Source organism: Leptinotarsa decemlineata, unplaced genomic scaffold (assembly GCF_025532065.1).
Source record: "Leptinotarsa decemlineata unplaced genomic scaffold, Ldec_3_MD MMD2_tig00026307_RagTag_RagTag, whole genome shotgun sequence".
NCBI classification, from domain to species: Eukaryota; Metazoa; Arthropoda; class Insecta; order Coleoptera; family Chrysomelidae; genus Leptinotarsa; species Leptinotarsa decemlineata.
The window spans coordinates 9,851,385-9,877,513 of NW_027412681.1; the positions used below are offsets into that span (position 1 = coordinate 9,851,385).

At 35.8% G+C, this 26,129-nt stretch overlaps 1 protein-coding gene across 4 annotated transcripts in view; it reads right to left on the minus strand.

Moving 5' to 3' along the window:
- The window catches only part of LOC111508264 (prestin), a 73,713-nt gene that overhangs the window by 23,043 nt on the left and 24,541 nt on the right, over positions 1–26,129 (minus strand). For 3 of the 4 annotated variants that reach the window (XM_074180881.1, XM_023163703.2, XM_023163704.2), the window contains exons 2-5: positions 16,790–16,938; positions 9,393–9,551; positions 7,592–7,702; positions 223–383 (exon numbers count right to left, since the gene is read on the minus strand). In XM_074180881.1, coding sequence (XP_074036982.1) covers positions 223–383; positions 7,592–7,702; positions 9,393–9,551; positions 16,790–16,898 — 540 coding nt within the window. In that variant the 5' untranslated portion in view covers positions 16,899–16,938. Of the gene's footprint in view, positions 1–222; positions 384–7,591; positions 7,703–9,392; positions 9,552–16,789; positions 16,939–21,667; positions 21,827–26,129 lie in introns of those variants that run through there. The other variant, XM_023163702.2, reaches the window with a different exon arrangement.

Here is a 26,129-nt window from a genome sequence, read left to right on the forward strand (position 1 = left end):
TCTTTTTGACTGGCATCTGGATAAAAAATACTGTCTCGTAGTCGAGAGGACATCTACAGGATAGATTTCAGAAGACCAACACAAGGATGACGATGATTCAAGAAAATGAGATATAAATTACCTGACAGATTTTTTTTAGTGAGAAGAATCATTAAAATATCTACTGCATAAAGTCACGAGTTCATAAAAGATTTGAATGGAGGTTTCATGTTGGTGACTTACCTGAACAACAGCAGAGACGAAAGTAACCGCACATGCCACCTGAACGGGGGTGAAGCCAGTTACTGTAGTATTCGATATCGAAACAGTATCTCCGAGGAAAGAGTGATCAGCATATTCCAAAACCGCTTTTCCTGTCATCAAGCATGCTATAGAAAATGTCCCTGTAATAAAAATATATTTGTGTCTATTTTTCAATTTGAAAATAGTAATAACAATAACTGTTGCTGCATGGAGGGTTGACATTATACATTAAATTCCATACTTCTATGATCTCGGCAAAACAACTCAGTGCTTCTGATTTCCAGTCGATTATCCAAAATAAAATTACATAAAATGATGAATATACCTATGCAATATACCCCACATAGGTTAGTTTTGCAGATCGGTATCGAGGTATTACTTCTCATCAGTGCAGGACAGATCCGATCCAAACAGCAATGTGCTTCCACTACCATGTTCTTCAATAGGTATAAATATATACAGTGCATTTCTTTGATGTCTCCCACTTTTATTTTTTGAACGGGTCAACTAAAAAAATTGAAATTAGGGATAATGAAGTTAATGCATGAATACTTCATTTTGAACTGAAATTGACAGATGAAACTTCGAAGATGGTGATTGGGCGACATCTAGGGAAAAAATTTAATGGAAAGAGAGGTCTTGTCACACATTTTTTTGAAGCTCCTGACAAATGCTTCACAACCCTAGAATACAATGTCAATATCTTCAACTACTACAAAATGGCGGAACTTTAAATGATTGCCTGGATACATTGACATTTCACTACATAATATGAAATAATAATCTTTAGGTCAGTTCAGAAAATGCTCGGAATGGTTGCTTTGAACTTCTTGACATATGAACAGCCTATCCGATATTTCACGCCGAACATTTTCGAACACAGAAACGTCAATATCTCTACAAATATTCATTATTCTCTGCCGTATATCCTATATTGAAGCAGGTTCAGTTTCGTACATCTTTTGCTTCAAATAGCCCCATGAAAAAATATCCATAGGTGTCAAATTTGGCAAACGGGCTGGCCATTCTGTAGGACCTCGACGGCGAATCCAACGACTGGGAAAAATAGTACCCAAATAGTTTCTTACTTGCCTGGAGTAATGTGGTGGTGCTCCATCTTGTTGGAATGTTGATGTCGAATTCATTAGGATTCGCTTCGACGATTTCAGTGATGAGAGGGTCAACAGTAGTTTCCAGCATATTCAAATACAGTTCCTCTGTTAAATATTGATCAATGAATGAAGGTCCTATAATATGGTTTCCTAATATTCCTGCCAAAACGTTATATTTTTCTGGATATTGGGTATGTGTGAATTCGGATACAAGTTTCCTCAAATATGTTTTACAGATAGGACGATTCGAAAAACGTTCATTGAAAATCCTTTCGGTCTCGTCTTTCTTTCAATGGACGAGAGATTGTTGACGCGGTGCCTTTCTACTAGTAAAACCGAAAACTAAGTGAGAATATTCTAGCTGAACAATGATGTTCATTGTCGTACTGACATTTTTTATAATTTTTATAAACAAAAAATAACTCAACAAACCTTAGAGTGTTGTTGGAATTGCTATATGGCAGATAAAAAGGAATATTTCTATAAATATCGATAATAATGTTTTGGTCTTCAGGAAATTATTAAATGTTCCGCCATTTTGTAGTAGAAGAAGATATTCTAGGGTTGTGAAGTATTCGTCAGGAGCTTCAAAATGATGTGTCACAAGACCCCCCTTTCTATTTGATTTTTTTTTCCAGATGGCGCCCAGTCGCCATCTTATTCATTAATTTCATTATTTCAAATTTCAATTTTATGAGTTGAACCGTTCAAAAAATAAAAGGGCGGGGGCATTGAATAAATGCACTGTATATTCAATATAACTTTCAGTAAATGTAATGTATTTACATGAAAATAGTTTTCGCAACAAAACAAGTTCTTCTAATGACATAAATTGTTTGATGTAGCCGTCTACGTGGTGAGAGATCATCATGAGAAATGAGAAATGAAACGTTCTATATTTTTACCACGTTTTTTTGTAACTATCATTACTGCAGTTTCGTTCTATATGGACATTTTCATTGTATCAGTTTAAAAATGTCCATATAGGATGAAACTGCATGAACGATATTAACGAATGAAAGTGCTGAAAAACATAGAAAGTATCATTTCTCATTTTTCATGGTATTATAATAACCTTATTTCTAATGACTTTCTGTTGATGTTCATAGGTTTGAAGATATTTGTTGCAATGAAGCCCGGAACAAAGAAAGGAAAATTCTATACCAAATAGCCAACGAGCACGGATACACCCAGAAGATGATACATAAAATAGAATCAAACAAAAATTAAAGAACAAGGATCAAACTACTCCAACAGATAGAAAAACATAACGATGAACTGTATTCACATACATGGGTCACCAAACCGAAAAATTAACAAACATCTTCAAACCCATCAATATCACCGAACACGAAAATGACACAAAAAATAAACAGCTATGTAAAAGAAGAAGACACAAACCTAAACGGAGTGTACAGCATACAATGCTTGGACTGCAATAAATTATATATCGGCCAAACCAAGAGAAAACTGATCCGAAGGTACGACGAGCACAAAAAAGCACACATAAACCCAATAGCATATAAATCAAACCTCGCAACACACACCATATGAAACAAAAATAACTTTCCCCACCAGAAAATATCAAACTCATCAAACAAGTCAATAAAGGAAACCGTATGGACATCTGGGAAAACGTAAGCATCCATAAATTCAAAAGTCATAATTCACTTATCAAGGAACAAATACAAATCAATACACAACAAAACCTAACATATATATCCTACACAATACAATACACATTCCTAGAAACAAGGAACCTAGAGAAATACCAACACAAAGGATATTACCTGATGTAACCCAAGTACAGGCAAATTTAAACAGACATATGGATGAGAGGAGAGAACAAATACCTGCATTAGGGCGTTCTACCCGTATAAAAGAACAAACAAGGAGATAAAATGTTCAGTTCAAGTAGAACCATGAAGATGATAGCACAGCCTGCTATCGAAAGCGCTCTCATTTAATAATAAGAAGTTATTAAAACTTTTGTGAGATGTCATCGAAATTTTCTATTCGTTTGAAAGACCAACTGACGCCAATATGTATGGAATATAACATCATTCAAATGTGTACCACGACTTCTCCGGGTGGAGTGCATCCGAAATGTTCGTTTTTCCATAATTCTGTCTCATATGTCAGGCTGAATTCGACCGAGTTATGTTGGCTTTAAAGACCGCTGTGGTTTATGACTCATTCGCATACACCTGCGACTTTATAATTTCCCATAAGAAAAAGTATAAGGGGGTCAAATCATACAATCTCGGTGGTCAGTTCACATTACATCCACGTGAGATCACCTGTGCAGAATATCCAATGTGTCATGAGCTGTGTCATGAGCTGTTTGAACCACATGTTGTTAGTGTCCAAATCATCCAATTCAGGCTAAAAGAAGTTGGTAATAAGTGCCTTCAAATTCATCCACCATATTGCGAATATTTCTTTCGGTAAGACGATTTTGAATTTGGTAAAACAGACTGAATAGATTTGTCAGAAGTGGCTTCAACAAGATAGCTGTTGCTAATTGTCAGAGTTCAGAAATCCCTGTTGGAAGACCTTTTATATGTTACGGAACTATTTATCACTGAAAAATGTTCTAATTTTTAACTGAAAGTCCTCCAATGGAATATATATGGGCAAGAATTTTCAGCTTCCAGTAATTTCAAGAACAGTCAGAAGATTTTCGAGAATAGTCTGCATTGTTCAAAAACATCTTTGAATATGTTTTATCATTTCGGAGCAATCAAAGTGGCGATTATTAAGTAAAGTGACTCTCACTTTTAACAAGTGATGACATTTCAGAGATTATACAGTTGATATAAAGTATTGTTTTCATTTCACCAATGAACTTTTACTTATGATAACTTGATAACTGAAATAAAAAGTTTCATCAGAAACGGTTGGTCTAAAAAATGATATTATATTCACATTCAACGTTGTTGGAATTGAAGGTTAGTTGTTTTCTTCAATTCCACAAAAAAAAACTATATATCCATCCATCTATCTATCTATCTATCGACCTTGGGAGACATGAATATTTTGAGATTTCATTCCAGAATATTCATTTTCTCATACATATGCAGCAGGCGCGCAAAGGAGGGTTACAAATAAGGCAGCAGGCGAGCGTGTTAATAAAAAAAAATACTTTTTTCAAATGAAGAAATACATGTGAAGTGAGTTCGAATTATATCAAGGAAGTTACGTACAGTGACATCTGCCCGCGAATAGATCTAGCAAAAATGTAATAATTAGGGCGCCCGAGACCCTAATGCACTTCCTATCAGCATGTCCAGCATATGCGGTCTCGGCCTTTATCCATCGACATAACGCGGCCCTAAGAGCGCTATATTACCATCTACGGTACTCTTACGGTACTGACGAGAAGTGCCAAATTTATTGGAACTATTCGTTCTCTACCCTCAGGCTCATACAAGCTAATAAGCCTGATGTAGTCCTTCTCGACCACCAGACCAAAACGATATTTGTCGTGGAGTTTTCAGCTCCTGGCGAAACGAATATCGTCAGAAAAAAGGAGGAAAAACGGATAAAATATCGAGATTTTCTGTTCGAACTCCGCAGACTCTATCCAGATCACTCTGTCAAGATGGTTGTTCTGATTATTTGAGTCCTTGGTGGAATGATGTCCTCTCTACTCTCGAATCTCAAAATCATACCGGTTTGCCGCACTAAAGCAGAAATCTTAGCCGCACAGATGCAAAAGGCTGTCATTCTTGGTTCACTGCGCTTGCTCAGGGCACATGATTCTCGGACCCAATGATCACTTACCCCACGGTGTGGGGAGTGGTCATTGGTTGATAATGCTGGCACGCCCTCTCGAATGTATCGGGGCTTCGGGGGAAAGGGCCTGACCAGCGCACACTACGGAGAAAAATAATAATAATAATAATAACAGTAATAATCGTCTTTATTTTTTCACAGCTTTAGTTACATACAATTAATTATATAAATTACAGAGCTAGTTGTGCGATGTTCAACTCACTTAGCACAAGTGCACAAGTGTAGATATATCAAGGAGATTACGTACAGCGTCATCTGCCCGCGAATAGATCAAACAATAATATCGATATATCAAAAGGTTACGTACAGAGCCATCTACCCGCGAATAGAACAAGCAATAATGTCGATAATTCTGTCAAATACAGATCTCAAGCTTGAGTACAAACAAACACGCATACTACATACATGCATACATACAGGTGAAGATAATAAAAGCGTGTTTTGGAACAAGCTGAAAGTGAGTTTATATGAAAAGGGTATATTTATAGGTGGGATTAGCTTTTGGAACAATTTTTCTGGACATTCAATTTCTCTACTATAAAGGAAATGGGAATCTTTCTTCTTCTCAACGAAAGTTTTCCACTTCCCTTATAGTGATGTAGAAGTAGGAAGCCAAATTTTCTCGTCCCCCAAACAGAACTCTCTCTCAAAGTCACTTCAGAGTTCATTTCATTAGGGCCAAACACCTTCCTGAACCCAATTTCGACGCATGGTACGCTTCTGATTTTAATCACTGTTAAGTGTCCGGAACTGAAGAACCAAGTGGATATGTGTATTCATGTGAAACTCTGTTAATATTTTATAAAAATTCATCATGTAAGCATTTCGTCGAAACTACAATTAAGAACAGTTGGTACGAATAAAATCAAATGATGTTATTAAAATAATCAACAGGTGAAAAGGAGAAAGGTACCGAGTGAAACAATATGTGAGAAAGTAATTGAAAGAATATTTTATGTAAATGAAATTTCGTTAATGAAGGACATTTTTAATCACAATGGACGAGACATGACGTATGTTTTTTTCAAAGCCACTCTGTCTAGTTCAGTTGTATACATACTGGACAACAAAATTAACGCATCGCTTCAACATTTTATGCGTGTCCAAAGAAGATTCTATATAAGCGACAGAATGCTTCAACAAAGGCACTATTGTAGGCAAAAAGGGAAAACAGACATGATAATAATAATGAATCATCATAATTTCTCCATCTTCCTATTCCATATGATTCAAGATTTGAGCATAATAAACAATAGTGAATTGTTGTGAAATATTCTATAACAGGTGGTTCAGTCTTGAAATTTCATATCCCATTTCATATCTCAGGACACGACTAATTGATATTGATTATCTGGTATGAGTAGACTTACTACAAATAGATGTGTCATGTGCTGTTTGTAGGGTAAATAAAAAACAAAAACTAAGACCAGTTGGGAAACGACAGAAGTTGAGAATGAAATCAGTCAGAATTGCACAACTGAATGATAGATGGAGAAGTGAGAAAAGAAAAGAAAAAGGAGATTTTACAAATAAATTAAAGAAGTTAAAAACAGGATGTTACGCAAATGAAATAGAAATAGCTAAAACAAACAAAGAGCTACATGGGATATTGTTAGTATTTCCAGAGAAAAAACTGAAATTGACAATGAAAGGAACATTAATCTTGAAGAAAATGGTATCCGGATCAATGATGGAATATAATTTGCTAATAAAATTGCTTGTCAATGTGCCAGAGAAACCTCGATAGATCTGTTGAGACATGTAGGTTAAAACATGTCACTACCACATACGGTCTCGAAATTTAATGAAAACTCAATGATTTTTGCAGAAGTGTTCAAACCTGAAGTAGTTTCAACAAAGACCGAACTAAAAAATGAAAAATCGAGTGGCCTGGATAATATAACAATGATAGTTCTGAAATTTGTCGCCAAAGCCAAAGTCACTTCTATTCATGAAAAGGGTCCACATGCAGATATAGATAACTCTCGTCAAATATTATTAATGACTATTCTATCTAAACTTATGAAAAAAGAGTGGCAAATAGAATTATTGTCTTTCTCGAGAAATATAAGATTCGATCAGATTGTCAACATGGTTTAAGAATAGCTAGATCAGTCGAGACTGCTATTGCTAGTAAATTCGAGTTTATTTACAATGAATTTGACATAGTATAGGCAAGACTGCTGATGGCTCGGTGCATTTGTAGTTATTTTGAAAACCAAGTGTTGCCTATCTTTACAGTTGGCTGCATCATACTGCTGATGGACCACAAGCCCGAAACACGTTGTCTATGGTTTGCCACTTTCTTGAGTGCTGTATTCGATAAATCACCTTCTGTATTCATATCAAGACACTCGAGAATCTTTATATCTGTATACATATATATGTATACTGTTTCATTTTTTCAACTTCAACATGAAGATTGATATTTTACTTACCCATAGAATTATGTTTTGATGTCCCGAAGAAAAAATAAACTAATACGGGGAAGAACGCCATGTATATACCAATGATGGGTGGAACGTTTCCAAGTAGGGCATATGCCATTCCTATAAAGAAAAAAATCATGAATAACCTTGATTTGAGAAAATCATGATAACAGATCAGATTATGAATTCATATGGTTGACACGGTCGCGGCTTCTCATCTAGGAAGTTCGAAGTCTGCTGGAACCGTAGCAAAAGAGTACCAAAATCTTGGTGAAAACTACCTGTTCCATCAGGTAGCGGTTGAAACTTCTGGTGTTTATGGCCCGGAGTCTCTGTTATTCGTTCATGAACTCGGAAAGAGAATAGGCCAAGCAACGAAAGATCACTGTTTTACTTTCTTTTTTTATATAAAGAATTAGTATTGCTATTCAACGTGGTGATGCTGCTTCGGTCCTTGAAACTATTCCTCCTTCACATAATTTTGATGAGATCATGCATTGCCCTAATTTGAGTACGGAACTGAAATCTCTTCGAAATAAGCCGAGATATGTGGATATTCATTTGTCTCCTATCAAGGTTAATTCACAAGTGATTGATTCACCCTCTTTTTTTTCAGTGCGGTCAAGGGACTTAGGTCATTCTTGCCCCCCAAATATGAGTTGCAGTCTTCGGGGTTCTGATTCACTGTCAGTGGAAGAGTTTCACGAAGCAAAAGCCGAATCGATTCCTCTACGAAACCCTTCTTCACCTGAAAGGATCGATCACAGCTTAAGAAATGATAATGGTAAGAATGTATCATCTTTTTCTACAACCGATTTCCTGGAGTCTTGGAAGTCCACTAGATACTCGTTAGGACAACAAGAGAATCATTCTGAATTCTTGGGGTTCTTGTTCTCACTGGTTTACTTTGTAGTAAATGTTCAAGAGGTAGCAAAAACGTATGTGAATTTCTGGAACTTCATCTGGCGTTTCCTAATATGACTAATAACCAGCCCGTGCAAAGCTTATTGTTAAATCATCTGAAAATAGAATTTTTAACACGTGATGATCGACTATATTGCCAAACATGCGCTAAACAAACTGACTATTCTAAGGAAACAAGTATAGCGGAGGTACTAGTCAATCAAATAATAACACTGATGATCTCCAAACAAGACTCAACCTCTGACGGAAGTACCAAACTCTTTCGAAAGTTCGAAATTGATGAACACTTCAATCTAGCAGACCACTATTGTAATATTCATACAGTCATTGCTCACTCTGGTTCTGGCGTCATTATTACGCCTTTGTCAAAAACGAAACTAACTGGTTTAATTTTGACGATAGTCGTGACACGTGTTCTGGCGATGTATTGAATTTATTGGAGCCTCTCGAGACACCCTACATTTTGTTTTATGAGAGTGACGACATTGGCAGATTAAGATCTTCAGATGATGTGGTGCTGCAGGTTTTTACGGGTTTTTCCTGCAGCTGAAGAAGCAAATGCGCCAGTGGAATTAATGAAGTCGCCCCGGAGCGCCAATTAAATTTTATTTTTTCGAGTTCATTCATTAATACTGTTTGGAAACAATCCACATTTTTTCAAAGAATAGTAAATTCATCTATAGAAGAGCTGTCTCATGATACATTTTTGGTCATAAACTGAATTTGAATCCAACAGAATAGTTATCACTCTAATATCAGTAACTTTCCATTTTATTACAGTTGACGGAGAAAAATAAAATTATTGGACAAGTAACATATTTGAACTGAGACATACATCGGTTAAAACAAGTAGGTAGATATAATTCATAAGTCATTGAAACATTACCTTGTGGGATATGCATTATAGCCACTGTTATTCCTGATATCAAATCTGGCATGAATTCTTCCTTCCACCGATATCGTGGAAGCCACGATAATGCTGGGACAGTGCTGGTGATCTTGTTTTTGAAGGTGGGTTTTTCGTCTCCACAGAATCGAGTGAAAACTGAAAGAAAAATGATTGTTCGTGAAGAAAGTGAGTTGATGTCCTCAGATAAGAACTTGAAACTGGTAACAAGATTATCAGCTACATTAATGAAACATAATTTTATTATAATTTTCAGTTTTGCTAAAACTTTTCATCTGAAACTTCTTATGGTATTAGTAACTGATAGGTCATCAGAACCTGTTGGAGAGAAAACTTTTCTATCAGGGATGATGAAAGTCAAGAACATCCTAGCAATGCTGATCGTGGACGAAATGATAATATTAGCATAGCAATAACAGAGTTTCTCCACTTTCACGGAAAGCCAGTTATATAATTAGCATAGAGTTTTCAATTCTACATCTATTCCAGGTCCTAATTGATAATAATGATGTTATTGCTTTATTGGCTTCTCTTGTTCTCATTCAAGTAGTCTTATTGGAAAAATCCACGTTTTTGAATTAGGATAAAAAAATATTACTGTGAATCAGGAACTGAATCGTCTGGGGTTTAGTGTAAGCCAGCTTTGATGACTCATAGAAGAAAAGATTAACTATCAAATGCTACAAAAAAATGCCTGAAATAATGCTGAACAATGATCGACACTGTCTTTGTTGCCAAATATTTTGGGAAGGCTTTCGACACATTTCTCTCTATATCTATTTTGGATCGTCGTTGCTTCCTATCATCGGGCGCATATGACCAATGCTTCTCCTGTTACGTAACTGGCTGCTACATAACAAAAGCTTCATCGGGGGACGAAGACTATGTTGCAGTTTACAAGTCTGTATCCGAAATGAGGTAAACTGTGCTAAGAAATAAAACTATCGTCTTCTTCATAAGAAATCATTGTTGCGTGGACATCCGGTCCACCCCTGCCTCCAACCGGCGTGAATGGGGGTACTATTTATTTTAAAACACAAACGATTTTCATTAACACCATTATTAATTTTTACGATTGCTGGCTCGTTATAAAACGGCGGACATTCACAACACAAAATGGCGCCCGCGTCCCTTTTTTGTGCACGGTCGCTATCGGCACGTCCGTTTACCACCATATCGGAAACGGAACTGTCTCTTTTGACTCTTTTGACACCTCAAATATCAGAATTAATTTATAATACAAGCCAAATCGGAGTTTACCAATGATATTTGGTGATAGAAAACATAGTGGCAATAATTCATTATGAATGAAGGTTCCAGATGTTCCAGAGAAATTCGTTGAAAACTGAATACAAAAAATGTCACTCAAGAGAGAGCATCCTTGATACAACCAATACCCATCAATTATGGCATCATTTGCTTTCAAAATGTGTTTCCCCACCTATATTTTCAGAGCCACAAGAGTCCTTCGTGGATTGCAATGTAGAGTCGAAAAAACCCAAACAATTCAGGCCTACCCAATTACAGTGTTCTCCATAAAAGTTCAACAGTAAAGGAATAATAAAAATTCGACTCAAAATCCTGAATTCTTGTCGGTTATCATATTAGAAAGACTCTGCAGCAAAAACAATTATCAACTTTTCCAAATCTCACACGATAGACACTCCCCTATCCTTGATGGTTTGAAAATATATGTAACACAGTTTTTATAGAAACAGTAGTCCAATGTTTGTCTTTGGATTTGAAGTTTATGCATAAGTATTCAAGGATTCTTAACGACAGGTTCATCGAATTCAATGGTGAACATATTTTTCCAAAACAAACTTGTACAGTTGCCATCACATTCACAGGTATCACGCACGTGCAAAAGTCTCGAAGTCTCTTGAATATATATTGACAAATTCATATGAGGACGTAAATAAAACTATTCAGGAGCTTAAACCAACCTTCACTAGAATGGAAAAAAAAAACTGGCCGACAGCGAAAAAGCGCAATAGTTGAGATATCTGCTTGGGGTTCCGTGGTGGCCGTGGTAGGGGACGGACGTGCTGATAACGTCCGTCCACAAAGAAGGTACGCGGATGCCATGTGCTATCGTGGGGCTCCGTTTTGTGTTGTGTCGTATTAAAATTGAAATGTGGAGTGTCTAAAAAAGTGATGAATAAGTGGCCCCCTTTATTCACACCGGTATCCAGGCCGGGTGGTTCGGATAACCACGTAAAGGGGGCTATATATGTGAAAAATTATCAAAAGGTCTCCCAAGTAGGAGGCGACTTCAAAAAATCAAATTGTTTTTGTTAAAAAAAAAACTATTGTTTTTTATTATAAAAAGGTAAAAAACAAAAATGGGTGGCAGCATTGCTTTGTGCAAGACCGCTGCGCCCCCGACGAAGCTCCTGTTAACCAACAGGAGGAGCATTGGTCATATGCACCTGACGATAGGAAGCAACGACCATCTAAAATAGAGAGAGAGAGATATCTGCTTATGAACAACTCCAAGATTCTAGATGATTTTTACAGTCAGTTAGAATTCACTTCATCACGAAAAAATCATTGAATGCAGAGAAAAACAGACGTCGTCAAAGTACACACATGAAAATGAATACACAGAATGATGGATTGAATACAATGAATAATGAATTCTACATGCAAATTCTAGATGCAAATTTGGGAACACACTGTCTAATAGACCGAAAGGATGCGCTCAAATTAATAGAAACATGGTGTAAGGAACATTCACTGTCGATCAATCCGAAGAATGAAATGATCTTTTTCACTAGGAAAAGAAGTTCATCGGACTTAAAACCTCCAGAAATCTTCGAAAGCAAACTAAACTTCTCTCAAGATGTGAAATACCTTGGTACCACCCTCAACAAGAAGCTAAAATGAAACTCTCACCAACAGAGCAGAGAAAAAAGAGCATATGTGGAGGACAGTGGAACGCACATGGTGTCTTTAACCCCGTGTGGTCACTTGGATCTACACTGCAATAATAAGACCTATGTTAACTCACGAAGCCATTGCATAGGGACCAAAAGTTCTACAAGCAAAGGCCATCCAAAAAGTATATCAAATACGGCTGCTGCAGGCAGCCAGTGATTCAATTGAACACAGGTTTATGTTTAATAAACCCTACAAAATACAGACACAGAGTCTACCATCTGCAATACGCATATATACAGGCGGCTCAAAAACCAAAGAAGGCTCAGGATGTGGAGTTTACTCCAGAACACCTTAGGATTAAGTGGGGAATGGGAAAATATACCAGCGTGGTTCAAACAGAACTGGCTGGTATCTCAATCGCCACAAAAGAAATAACCCGGAAAGAAATTTCTGGCAAAAACATAACAATCTGCACTGATAGTAGACAAGCCACTCGGGCTTGTACTAGACTAGTACTAGAGTGCCACTAAGATTTAGCCAAAGCCTCTGTAGATAATAACATTATCCTGAGATGGGTTGAAAGGCACAACAGGAGTAAAGGTAATCGCACTGCCGACTCTCTAGCCAAGGAAGCGGCTGGACTAAGAATTTTAGAACTCAGTGATACTTACGGCCTGATGACTTCGACAATTGCGGAACTGGGATGGAATCAAAGGATGCAGTCTTGCCAGGATCACCCTGTGCGACCCTGGGAAGCTGGCACCGAAGAAATAACTGGCGATGGTCAGGAAAAACCTCTGCTCAACAGTAGGATTTCTGACTGGCCACTGTTTACTAAGGAAACACCTCCATGGATGGATGGTCGCCTAAGTGCTGTGGGCCTACACTCACCCTTCCTACTATACAGATACAGAGAAAAATACACAGAAATTCTATTGATCCAAAATTTTCCGATTTCTGGAAGAGATTTGAAGCCATCTCCAAGAGACTATAGGTAAGTAAGTCTCACAAAAGTGAAATAGAATGAGGAAAAACAAATCGATTATTATAGTTCCCCTGTTACTGATTCACCAAATCAAGATATCGGTTCCGTTGGGAAGCTGATTTTATTTCGTCCAGTTCGAATAAGTATTAGACACCATAAACCTCTTGGTGTCACTGCATCCTGGCCCTACCAACATATGGAAGTGGTGTCAGAAACAAACTTTACTATCGCTATGGAGTTTTTGTAGTATTTTGTTTAAATTATTTGAAGCAAACATCAGTATTCAGTTCAAATAGCTTATCTGAATATACTTCAACTGATTACTTTCGAGTGTACTCATAATTGATGAATGGATAATTTCCAATCTCAGATTATTTTGCTTCCTCTTATATGGAAAGGTTATCATGATACAATGCTGCACTCGCTATATTCGATCTACTTACTTATCTGACTTTCATTTTATTTTCCTAGTAATATGAAAACAACTTTTTCTGTGAAAATCTCCTCCTACACCCCTTCAGCTGAAAATGCCTCCTGGACCCGAATTTGTAGAAGACCGAATATGTTGGGCAGTACTAAATGGAAATGAAGTAAAACGTTGTTTGATTTCATCAAAAACGCAACACTTTCATAGAAAGTAGTAGAAAAAAATTAATGAATTGAAATTCAGTATGAAAATTTGTGAATCAAAAACAAACTTGAAGAAGAAATCAAGAAGAAATCCTTTCAAAACAACTACTTCCACACAGATATTAAATTGAAGAAAAGTATCATTTCAAAGTAATTACTTTTATATAATCGAAATACTAATTTTCCTGAAATATTCCATTCCCAAACTTCCTGAAAGATATAGTGTATCAATTGAAAATAACCTTTGCTCACTAGAACAAAAAATCTCTCTCGACGTGTGTTCTGCTAACCAAGTTAGCATCATCAGGAGATGAGAGTCATTGAGTTGATTCCTAATAATCTGTTAGTGTTATTAATGTTATTCACTACCTGACCGATTCTTTACCTTAACCTGTTTGCTAGCTGTGATTACTTATGGGTAAGAACAATAGGCTGTTTCACATTTGTAGAATGTATGGGCATAGATGTGTAATAAAATCTATGAACGGTGAATGTCCTAGGTTCGACAGCTTATCGTTTGCATGCTCACATAATGGGCTTGTTTCATGATTTTTGCTTTATAGTTCACTTGATAGAAATTTCAAATTGAAAAACAGTACACTTTGTTTCAGCTCTCTAAGTATCATAGTTTTCCCGTAATTAATTATTAAAAATCGAATGTGGTAGGCCGGTGACGTCACGGCCCTATTCCCGCTTCTTGTTCGGATGACCAATAGGAACAATAGATTCAAGCGTGGAACTCGGCCCCTCAGCGCGATCGCACGCTTTCGCGATAATATTGAATGTGTGCTGGTCATACAATCGTGATGATATTGAACCAAGGGGGTTGAGAGCGGAGTACTAAGGGGGGCGATCGGTGATGCGGAGTACTAAAGGGGTCGAGTTCCACGCTTGAATCGCTTGTCGGGACCGAAATTGACTCATTTTATATACTTGACTGCATTTTTTTGATTTCCGTAGAATGTTGGGGAAGTTGTAATCCTGATTTGAATTTCCCGCTGTATGCGCGATAGCTGATTGGTTGACTGAATGACCGTGAAAGTGGAGAAGTGGAGGTGGTCTGAAGTGGACTTTGAAGGCTAAGGCTAAGTTTACACATAATGGACGTCTGACAGAGACGAGGCGCTGACCTTCACCTCATCCGTGTGAATTGGGCCTGAGGTCCAAAAAACGCCAGAATAAACCTTAGCCGTTTTCCCATGTTAATCTCCATAAGGAGTGTCATAGAAATCTTGCAGCAACATCACTAGTACTCCATTTTCCTGAGAAAATGAACGACCAATTGAAATTTTCTGTAATTATTCATTCATATTTCTTAGGAATGAAGCCAGCAAACAAATAAATATACAATAATAAGATTGCTCGAATTCACGAATTAAGCATAAAAAGGGACAATAATATTTGCCTTGATAATTGATATAGTACAATTTATATCTAAATATGATTCTAAATAGAATTCAACGAGCTGTATTTTCAAATGGTTTTCGAATGTGCATGAACCCTAATAATATAAATCAATTATGCATTCATGCCACCCACCAAAAATAAGAAATTCAACGTTACTGGTATATTAGCCATATCGTCATCCAGTCAGCCAGCTCCCTCTGTAGTGTATGCGAAAATGTGCTCTTTCTAATGTCAATGGTTTCTACACATAATTTCGTATTTTTGTTAAAATAATTTCAAAATGAATGATGGGCCTAGTTTTGTTAAAGCTGACTCCGACAACTTACCAAGAGTCGATTTTGAAGTGATCGATGCATTTTACTTGAAAAATTTGCAATACTTTGGTACCGAAATGAAGAATGAGAAGTTGAAACTGTAGGTGGTATATTTAGTAGGTCCCTTTTATTTATATGATATTCATTTCAGCCTTTGTATTTTGTCAAAGAATGCAAAGTTTTGATTTTATTTTAACTCGGCCAAGGTAGTAATGGTAAAATTTATTCCAAAAATAACCTGAAAAAATATTTTTCGGAATGTAAACTAATGACACGGAATATGCAGCAAAATAGGCACCCGCTGAGACCTACCTTTCACAAAAAAAAGTTCTTTAATTAGATAATTGTAACAGTTGTTTTCACAGCGAGTTGACAACAAAAACAACAGAAATGGCGTCTGTCAAATTGGATCATCAGATTTGTGATTGGATATTAAAAACCAATACACTTAGTAACTCCGCTCTAGACACGATTAATTTTATTGGTCAACATGCGGCCAATTGAAGTTCTTGCTTTTTTAATTCTTATTTTTTCTGCAAATATAAAGAGATCTTGGGATCGATTAGGCTTGATAAGTATAATACACCCCTAACTCGATCAGTCTATAAGCAAATCAGTATCATTTTCCATAGCTAGAAAACAGTAAAATACTAAGTATCACCCAGGTAGTGAATAACAGAGTTTTTATCGACCTTCTTTTCGACCTTCTTTTTACGCCAGAGAATGCCATTCAGAACTATCAAGTCTAGAACTCTATACACGTGTAGAAAGAGTAAACTTTTTAGATAACCCTGATGAGTACCTGCGTGAATTCAACGTATTTTTCTATTCATCAGTAACCTATCGTATGCAATAATTTTGTCTATGAAAAAAGGTAAATTATACAGATACTTAACATTTCTGAGGCTAAAACGTAATGAATTCAGTAGGAATACAAGTAATTTGTACGATTGATGATGACCTATTTATGTTGTAGAAATTTTTGCTCCATATAGAATAAAGAAAATAACTTTTGTCTAATTTCTATTATTCAATATGAATGTCTACAAAATAAATAGGTCACAAATCGAACAAGTTAAATTTTGCTGTGTAAATGGGGAAAGTGTTGGCCAATAAACGCTATTATTATGTTCATTATTATTATCATCATAACTTACATGTTTTTTTTTGTTTCTCATATCGGAGATCTTGCCTCAGTTGATCATTTTCGTAAAGTGGTCGATCAATTCTGATCTGAAGACAGTTTTGGTGATTATCACTTTCCATGCCTTCACAGGTTGCTGAGGTTGAAAGGGACCGCTGGAAACTGAAAAAATCAAGAATGCGACTATAAATATCATGAAACAAAAACACCCACCGCGTCTGACTGTCTAAATGAGATGAACTCAAAAACTATGGAAGGGATATTCATATGGCTTTCACCAATGGAGTAATTCGGGAGAAACTTTTATGTGTTTAATTCAATATTGTTTTTTGTCAATTGGTTGAAATGTCCTGCAAGCTATCATTGAAAACAATTCACTACAAATTATTTTTTCACCACAAAAATATTCGCGCTAGCATATGCATGTCTTTCGGATTTTCCTCAATGTTCCAGACTCTTCTAGAACTTTCCAGCTCTTATGTCTTCAAAAGCTCGCCTGTAAAGTAAAAACGGGAACGTTCTCCATGGAAGAACTGATATGATACTTTGACAGAAAAAAAAGAAGTTATATACAGGGTGCCAATTTGAAAATTTGAAAACTCACAATGGCTATATATGAGCAATCAAATGAAATATAAGAAATCTCTGATAACAACTTCAATGATTGCAAATTTGTTCTCACTCACCCCCTCGCCTTCAGCCACCCCAACTTTATAGTTTCAAATGGCAACTCCCTACTTGCGTCACATGTGACACTCCATCGGAAAGCTCTCAAAAAATGCTCTCCAATGCTACATTCGATGTAGTAGTTTTCAGTTTTTTTCTATTATTATTTTGAGAAATATTCAAATTGATTTCCATTTTGTCAAAACAGTAATAGAGTCTATTTTCAAACTTTTGACGTACATTGGCAAATTTTTCTTTGGAAATAGCTACGTATTTTCGGATTATTCTTTTCTTCAGTTGTTCTATTGAGTCAGGTTGCGTCTTGGAAACAACAGATTTTAGGTGGCCCCAGAGAACGAAATCAAGAGGAGATAGGTCCGATGATGTAGGAGGCCATTCCAATTTATTGTTCAGCATAATTATTATCTTACCACTGACTGACTAGAACTACACGTACCATGTACCACCAGTGGTACGCGGGAATTTTTCAGGTGGTACGCGAGAGTGATGTGAGTATCATGCCGTTAATAGCAAACATGACTCGGCTCACGTGTCGCTAGAAAAACGAAATACCCATAACCCAGTGAACGACATGACATATTTGTTTTTCTATTACATCGGAATTTATAATTCATATGTGATAAAACAATAAAACACTTCAGGAATTTTACCTAGGAATCCCCAGATATTACAATTGGGAAACAAAAGGTGTTTAATTTTCTACCTGTGGGTCTTCAAAAGGATTGTCTTTTACTTTCACTTGGCATCATAGGTTCGTTGTGGGTGTTGTAATTATCAATTCTGATTTCCTATAAGAAAAATGAACTATGAAACGATTTCTGAAGTCCTCTTTTACTTCATAGGATTGTGCTAAAAAACCGGCCAATCGTAAATACGATGAAAGCTACGTACAGTACGGTTTTAAAGGGACTGAAACCAGTGACATTCCTATTCCTCAATGTGTTGTATGTCTTGAAACACTTTCGAACCAATCCATGAAGCCTTCTTTACTGATGCGACAGCAAAATATCAAGCCCATTGAATTTTTTTGAAAGAAAATCTAATTTTTTTAAAGAAAGAAACCCAATGTTTGAAACGAAGTTTGTCAATACTGATACTGACTCAATAGAGGCGCCATACCTTGCTAGTTAAAGAATTGCAAAAGATAGAAAGCCTCACAAAATAGGTGAGACGCTTTTACTGCCGGCCGCTGTTAGGCGAAAAGGCAGCCAAAGAAATTAAAAAAATACCACTGTCAAATACTTCAGTAAAAAAAAAATTGACGATATGTCTGATAATATTGAAGAACAAACTCCAAAAATAAACATATTTCGCACTTCAATTTGAGGAAAGCACTGATGTTACAAACATGGCACAACTACTTATTTTCGTGCGATTTGATTATAATGAAGAGGTGATATAAGAGTTTTCTTTCTGCCAACCACTTGAATCAAATACCACGGCAGAACTCATTTTCAAGGTAATTGATGAATATGTGCTCAAAGTAGGCATTTTCTGGTCCAAGTGAATTGGCTCATGTACAGATGGGGCAAAAGCTATGTCAGGAAAATTGACAGGGATAACAGCAAAAATGAAGGGAGTTGCCCCTGAATGCAAAAGTACGCATTGTGTCATCCATCGAGAAGCATTAGCTGCTAAAGATATGCCGGAAAATATCAACTCCGTTCTCTAAGATGCTATGAAAGTTATTAACTTCATAAAGGCTAGGGCTCTAAACACAAGATTATTCTCCTTGATGTGTGAAGAAATGGATGACGAGTTCAAAACTTTACACAGAAGTGAGGTGGTTATCTCGCGGGAAAATTTTAAACCGTCTCTTTGAACTGAGATCAGAAGTTTTCATGTCTTTAAGTGAAAAAAATCATGACATGATAAAATTGTTTGCTGATGAAGAATGGTTGTCAAGATTGGCTTACCTAGCCGACATTTTTGACAAACTGTACACACTGAACTTGGGACTTCAGGGACCAAACACAACAGCCTTCACATCCAGTGGCAAAATAAACTCCTTCAAGAGAAAGTTAGTCCTGTTTTGTTCACAAATACGAAGGATAATTTATCTGCATTCTCCACTCTATTATCATTTTTCGAAAAAAATGGAATATCTCCAATGCCAGATGTGGTTGCAGATATCACTGTTCACTTGAAAGGCCTTCAAAAAAGCTTCAAGAAATATTCCTTTGAAGATTATTCAAAAGTGGACTGGATCAGAAATCCTTTTTCGGGAACCTCACCAAATGAATTGGAACTGAAAGAAAGTTTAATCCACCTCACAGAAGATAGTTCCATGAAAGATTATTTTAAAGAGAAATCTTTAACTAATTTCTGGATCGGATGTAAAATGGAGTACCCTTTGCTCTTCCGGCAAGCTCTGCTATTTTTGATGCCATTTGTTACGAGTTACTCGTGTAAGAGTGGATTTTCTGAACTCTTGTACATAAAAATCAAATATAAAAGCAGAATAAGTGCTGAAGAGAACTCAAGAGTGAAGATACGTTCCATTACCCTAATGTTGATATTTTAATCACAGGCAAACAACAAGTTTCGCAGTAAAGACTATAAAAGTATATTTTGTATGATGATTAATTTTTTGCTGATTTGTTAATAATTTTCTATTTTTATGTTTTTAGATCTATATGTAATAAATAAAACTGTGAATTAATAGTATAACAATATTTTTATTTCTCCTTTATTATAAGTATGTTATAAATAAACAAATATCTAACCATTAAATATGAAGTTTTCTCAGGAATTTAATTAAAAAAGCCTTTGAACACTTTTAGAAGAGTAAATATTATACGTTCATCAAAATTTTAGGTCTGGTGGTACGCCAATATTTCTCAAAAAGTGATACGCAGTTGCAAAAAGGTTGGGAACCCCTGATCTACTCTAGTGCAAAACACATTATCTTTGCAAAACCTTTAGTACTATGTAACTCATTGCTATCAGAATCGCTCTGGGTTCATTTTGCACCAGTCATGTGTAAATATCATATGTCGTAAGCCTGCAATGAATGCAATAGCAATAGCCTCAACACACTGTAGATAACTGGTGGAAAACTGGAGGGATCCATGAATAGTCATCTCTCGGAGGAATCAGTCCAGGCATTACCCGAAGACGATTGTGGATACTAACAAACGAAACGTCGTGAAGTAACTTGGCTTGGAATCTCCTAATTTTTTATCTCCATTTTTTATTTTTTGTTCAATTGTTCTATTTTTACTTGCATTTTATTTCACTTTTATTCCACTTCAGGGTTTTTTTTGCTCGATATAATTGTTATTTTCAGCTATTCTATTTTAATTCTTTTTTTATTTGCTCTTTCAGGAATTTCATTTTATATAATATCAGACAATGGAAGTCTGAACTAATGAAATTCATCATGAAACATTGTCAGTCACCTTCAAACATGACAAGTCAATGTTTCAAATGTTCTTGAAGAACAATGTAAGGTTCAGTTGACAAACCCAACGACAACAAGACAAAACGAAACAATGCGAAATTATCACTATAGTGATTAACAAGAACTGTGAGATACTTCGATATCATATCAAAACAGAAAAAAAAATAATTCCTCATTAGTATAAAAGCATTCTCTGGCTGGGAGTTTCTTAAGTAGACTTAAAAACGCCACGAATTATACGTTTTTCATTTCATGGGATATGCTATTGAAAAATCGGCAATTTATCTCAACAAGTCTATTACTGCACGATCATCTGGAATGAAAAATGGACTTCCTTAGGAAATAACAAGCTGATTAAATAGGAAAAGGTACAACTGTTACTTCCAGTGTAGCATGAATACAAAAAAGTACTGTGTCCAAACACCAGAATTGCAACACATTTCTCTCGAACCTGGTTGATAAAACGCCGAAGCAAGAGTGTTACAGTTCTAGAGTTCAGAAATAGTACTTGTTGTGGACTGAGAGAGATTAACCTTGACGTGTTCTTCCAGAACTATCAATCAGAAAGTCATCAAGTTGTTAGAATCCGGCACAAAAGATCAAGGCACCAATATGTGATAAAAAAAAGGAAAGTCTGTGAGATGCGCATCTATTGTTATCAGATCAACATTGTTAACATCGTCATGAAATGTCCCGCCTATGGGGAGAACAGATATCAGGCATGGTGAATTCAGTCCTGTTTTATAGCCCAGGAAGTAAGTGGCACAACTTACACTGAATACTAACAAATGAGTAACTTACGCAAATTTCATGATTGTATCAACCAGTTTCCAAAATGGAACTTCACGTTGGAAAATTCTAACAATGAACTGGAGAAAAGGAAGACAAATGAATATCAATTCCAGCCTTTATAGTAATGCTTATCAGCTTATCAACGAGAAATAAAGATCTTCGATGGCTACTTCATACAATTCTACAGAATGGAATAAATTCAGTGAAACTTGAACAAATGGTTCATTGTTTTTTTAATCACTATGATATCAACCGATTGCCGAATCGCCAACCAGATTAGTGTTTCGAGTTATCTAATTGATGGAAGTTTGAAAACGGGCATGTTTCCATCCCCATTTGAAAGGATAAATCGGACATCAATATTCGAAAATGGAGATGAAAGCGACTTGAAAAATCATAGACCTATTTCCTTGATTTTATCATCGCCAAGATATTTGAAAAAATCATTTACAAGAGAATATCACGCCTTTTAGACAAATATAATATTCCCTTGGATAGACAAATCAACAACAAATGGAATCGCGAAAATACATGTATTTTCATCGATCTCGCATAGGCATTCGATGCTTCTACAAGTACAGAAAAATAATAGTTTCGGAGGTTTACCTCTTCAGTTAATGCAAAGTTATATATGGAATGGAAAGCATCGATGAAAAGTCGATGGAATTTTGAGTTATGAAAGTATCATACCATGTAGAATACCCCAAAGGAAAATACTTAGACCACTACTCTGGATTATCTTTTTGAACGAACTTTTTGACCTGAAAGTTTGAAACGATATTTGTTAGTTTTGCTGATGATAATGTAATATTCTACAGTGGACATAACTGGCATTACATAAAAATCAATATAGAGACAGGATTCTTCCAAATTTCACCACTTCTTCAAAATAGACTTCTATTCACTTAATATCAATCAAATTCATCACACTTCAAAATATTACAATTTGACAGTGGACCGGAAAAAAGTCGAAATTACGACTGCAGAGAAAGTTGAATATTCAAGTATTCTCATAAATTCATACTTGATTTGGAAAAATCGAATTGACTATGTAATGAACAAAATTAGATATATTTTGCCTCAAATGAAACGTCTCAGTAATATTTGAAAAAATGAGGGCGTGAATTAAATCGATACATTCTTATTCATCATCCCTATATTACTCATTTTATAATAATCTACTTATATACTGATCTATTAGTCAAATAATTTCTTGAGTAATCTACACTGCATGATACCAAACTATTATTTATAATAATACTACCCAGCCCAAGGCTCATACAAGCTGATGAAAATAATGTAGTCCTCGTAGTGAATATGTAGTTAATAGATTTATTATCATTTCAGACTCATTAAAAAACATCAGTTAAATCAAGCCATGAGACTTGAATTGAAGGGGTTATATTTTTAGGAGTGATTAATTTTTTTTTTGAGGAAAGAAAGTTTTTGGCTTTCTACTACTTAAAATAAGACTTGTTATCGATATTGAACACAATCTCAAATAAGTTTCGAATTATTTGGTATTTTTTGTTTGTGTTGCTATTGAAGGGTGCCTTTTTGGTTTTTTAAACTATCATTCATTTCATACCACTTTGATTTGTGACTGACGTGACTGCAGTTACGTCCTTCAAGAACATTTTCAAACGTATACAATAAACTGACATAATTAATAATGTACACCCTTATACAGTGTGTAAAAGCCAAATGGAATAAATTCATTATTTGGGTTACTGTACATATTCAAAGAACTCCTAAAACAGTTCGAATCTGAATTATAATTTGACATTCTTCAACGTGAAAGTTCCACCCCTACCTTCAACCCCCTTCGAATGACAGGTACAACCCCCATTTTTTAAATGGGAAATATAGGTTTGTGATATTTCGTTTGAAACGTCTCTTCATTCTCTATTCCAAAATGTTATCGCTTTCAAGTTTGTTGCAACAATTAAGATTAAATAAATTAAAATCATGTGTCTACCGAAATTCAATAAAATACACTCAAACATAAAATGTAATTCAAAACGTAATGACATGTAGAATACGAAAAAGAACTATGGATATTAACGAAGTAGATGTTCAAAAAGTTCACGGCGAACGTCTTGGCAACATCTTAATTTCATTCTTATTAGTCAGTGGGCGATGCATGAAGACGGGCAGTAAACAAATCTAATGAAATTAACTTCAAATGTGGAGTAGTTGTTTTCTAATAGGCGTCCATTCAACCTACTGTGTAGGTATATCTGAGACGGGTTTGAATATTTGGAGTTCATTTCGTCAGATTTATCCTAATTTCAAATAAAACTGTTTTCTAACATTATTCAACATATCAGGCGTGATCGACCTAATCGCAATGAAATGATGAAAGATCAGGTGATCGAGCTGGCCAATCGATCGATCCTCGCCACCCTATCCACCGATTATTGGGAGGTAATGCCGGATATCAACTTGGTAATGTGGTGGTACTCCATCCTGCTGAAACCATATCGTATCCACTGGAACTTGAGGGTTTCCTGGATCAGGATTTAAATTTGCCAAACTTGGATTGACATCATTTTGACGTAGTGCCGAATAATTATCGCCATTCAAGTTGCCCTCAATGGAAATGATATGGTTTCCTACAATCCCTGCCCAAACATTAACCTTTGAAGAGTATTGCGTGTGTCCTTTTCTCATTCAGTGAGGATTTTCCGTTGACCAGTAGCGGCAATTTTGTCCATTAGCATGACCGTTAAGAGACAAAGTACACTCATCAGAAAACATAATGTCTAATTGGATGATATTGTTACCCAACATGTCCATCATTTGCTCACAAAAATGAGTCCTTCTATCAAAATCGTCTTCCATGAGCTCCCGATATCCACTACAGGCATCCACTACACTGAATGTAGTGGATGCCTGTCTACTCAATGTATGTGGGTTTTCCTGAACTCAAGCATCACATCTAATTTGAATTCATCACTCATTGCATTGGCAACTGCATACATATAGGTGTAGATAAACTAGTTGGCAAATGGAACTTAACATAGCATCTATTATTAGTCCTCACATTGACTCAAATACTGCAATACTGTAAAAGCAACCGCTAATCAGAAACTTTTTAAGTTTGGCTTTGAAGATAATATCGCTTTTTTCACTTCTAATTATGAGAGGTAGATTATTGAAAAAATTTGCACCAGCAAAAGACGGGCAGTTTTCAAAAAACGAGGTTGAATGTTGTCGAAGTCTTATCAAATCACCATGTCTCGTTGGGTACGAATGCATTTCAGAATTTCGGTGATGATCATGTATGTATTTCTTAAAAAATAGTATGCACTTGTAGATGTATATACATGGTACACACATAATTCCATTTTCAATAAAATATGTTTTACATGACTTCCGGTAGTCTAATTTGAATATTAAGCGCATAACTCTTTTCTGGAAAACAAATATTTTATGCAGCTTGGTGGAGCAACCCCATACAGCTATATTATAGGAAATATGGGAATATATCAGGGCAAAATAAACATTGAGCAGCTGTTTTCTGTTAAATAATGATTTTAACTGTCTAATAGCAAAGACCCCCGAATTAACTTTTTCACTCACTTGTGCTATACTTGATTCCCATGCCATATTACTATCTATCAAGGTTCCAAGAAATTTGGTTTTATCTGATGACTCAATGTTCTCATTTCCTACCCTAACAACAAATTCTTCAATTTTTCTGGTTGTTCTAGAGTAAAATTGCATCAATACTGTTTTACTTGAATTAACTACTAATGAATTCTTCTTGCACCAATTCGTGAATTCAAATGACAATAAGTTCAGTTAATCTTGAAGTTCCTCGGGACTTTCAGCATTAGTTGCTAGAGTTGTATCATCCGCATATAAGACAATACAATTCGTGCTAACATAGTCTGGCATGTCATTGATGTAAAGTAAAAAAATTAGAGGTCCCAAAATAGATCCTTGAGGAACCCATAAATCCATGCCATACGATTGAGAATGACAATAATCAATTTTAACATGTATTTTTCTTAGATTCAGGTAGGACTTAAGCCACGATAGAAAATTACCTCTGAAGCCAAGTGAATATAGCTGCAAATAATAGCTGGATCAATAATGTCAAAAGCTTTCGATAAATCAAAGAAAAGGGCACCAACATACTTTCGTTTATCAAGTGAATCATAGATATACTTGAAAAAAGTGTAAAATGCACTTTCCGTTGACCTACCTGGGCAGTAACCATGTTGAAATTCGGAAATAATTCCAAACCTATCTAGAAAAGCCAGCATTTTATTATAGATACACCTTTCGAAAATTTTACACAATACTGTTGGTACTGTTACAGGCCTGTAGTTCTCAATCATAGTTGGATCCCCTTTTTTAAAAATCGGCGTAACCGTTCCAATTTTCAATTTGTGAGGAAATATTCCAGTTTCTATTGAAATATTTATCATGTATGCTAGAGGTTCACAAATGCAGTTCATGA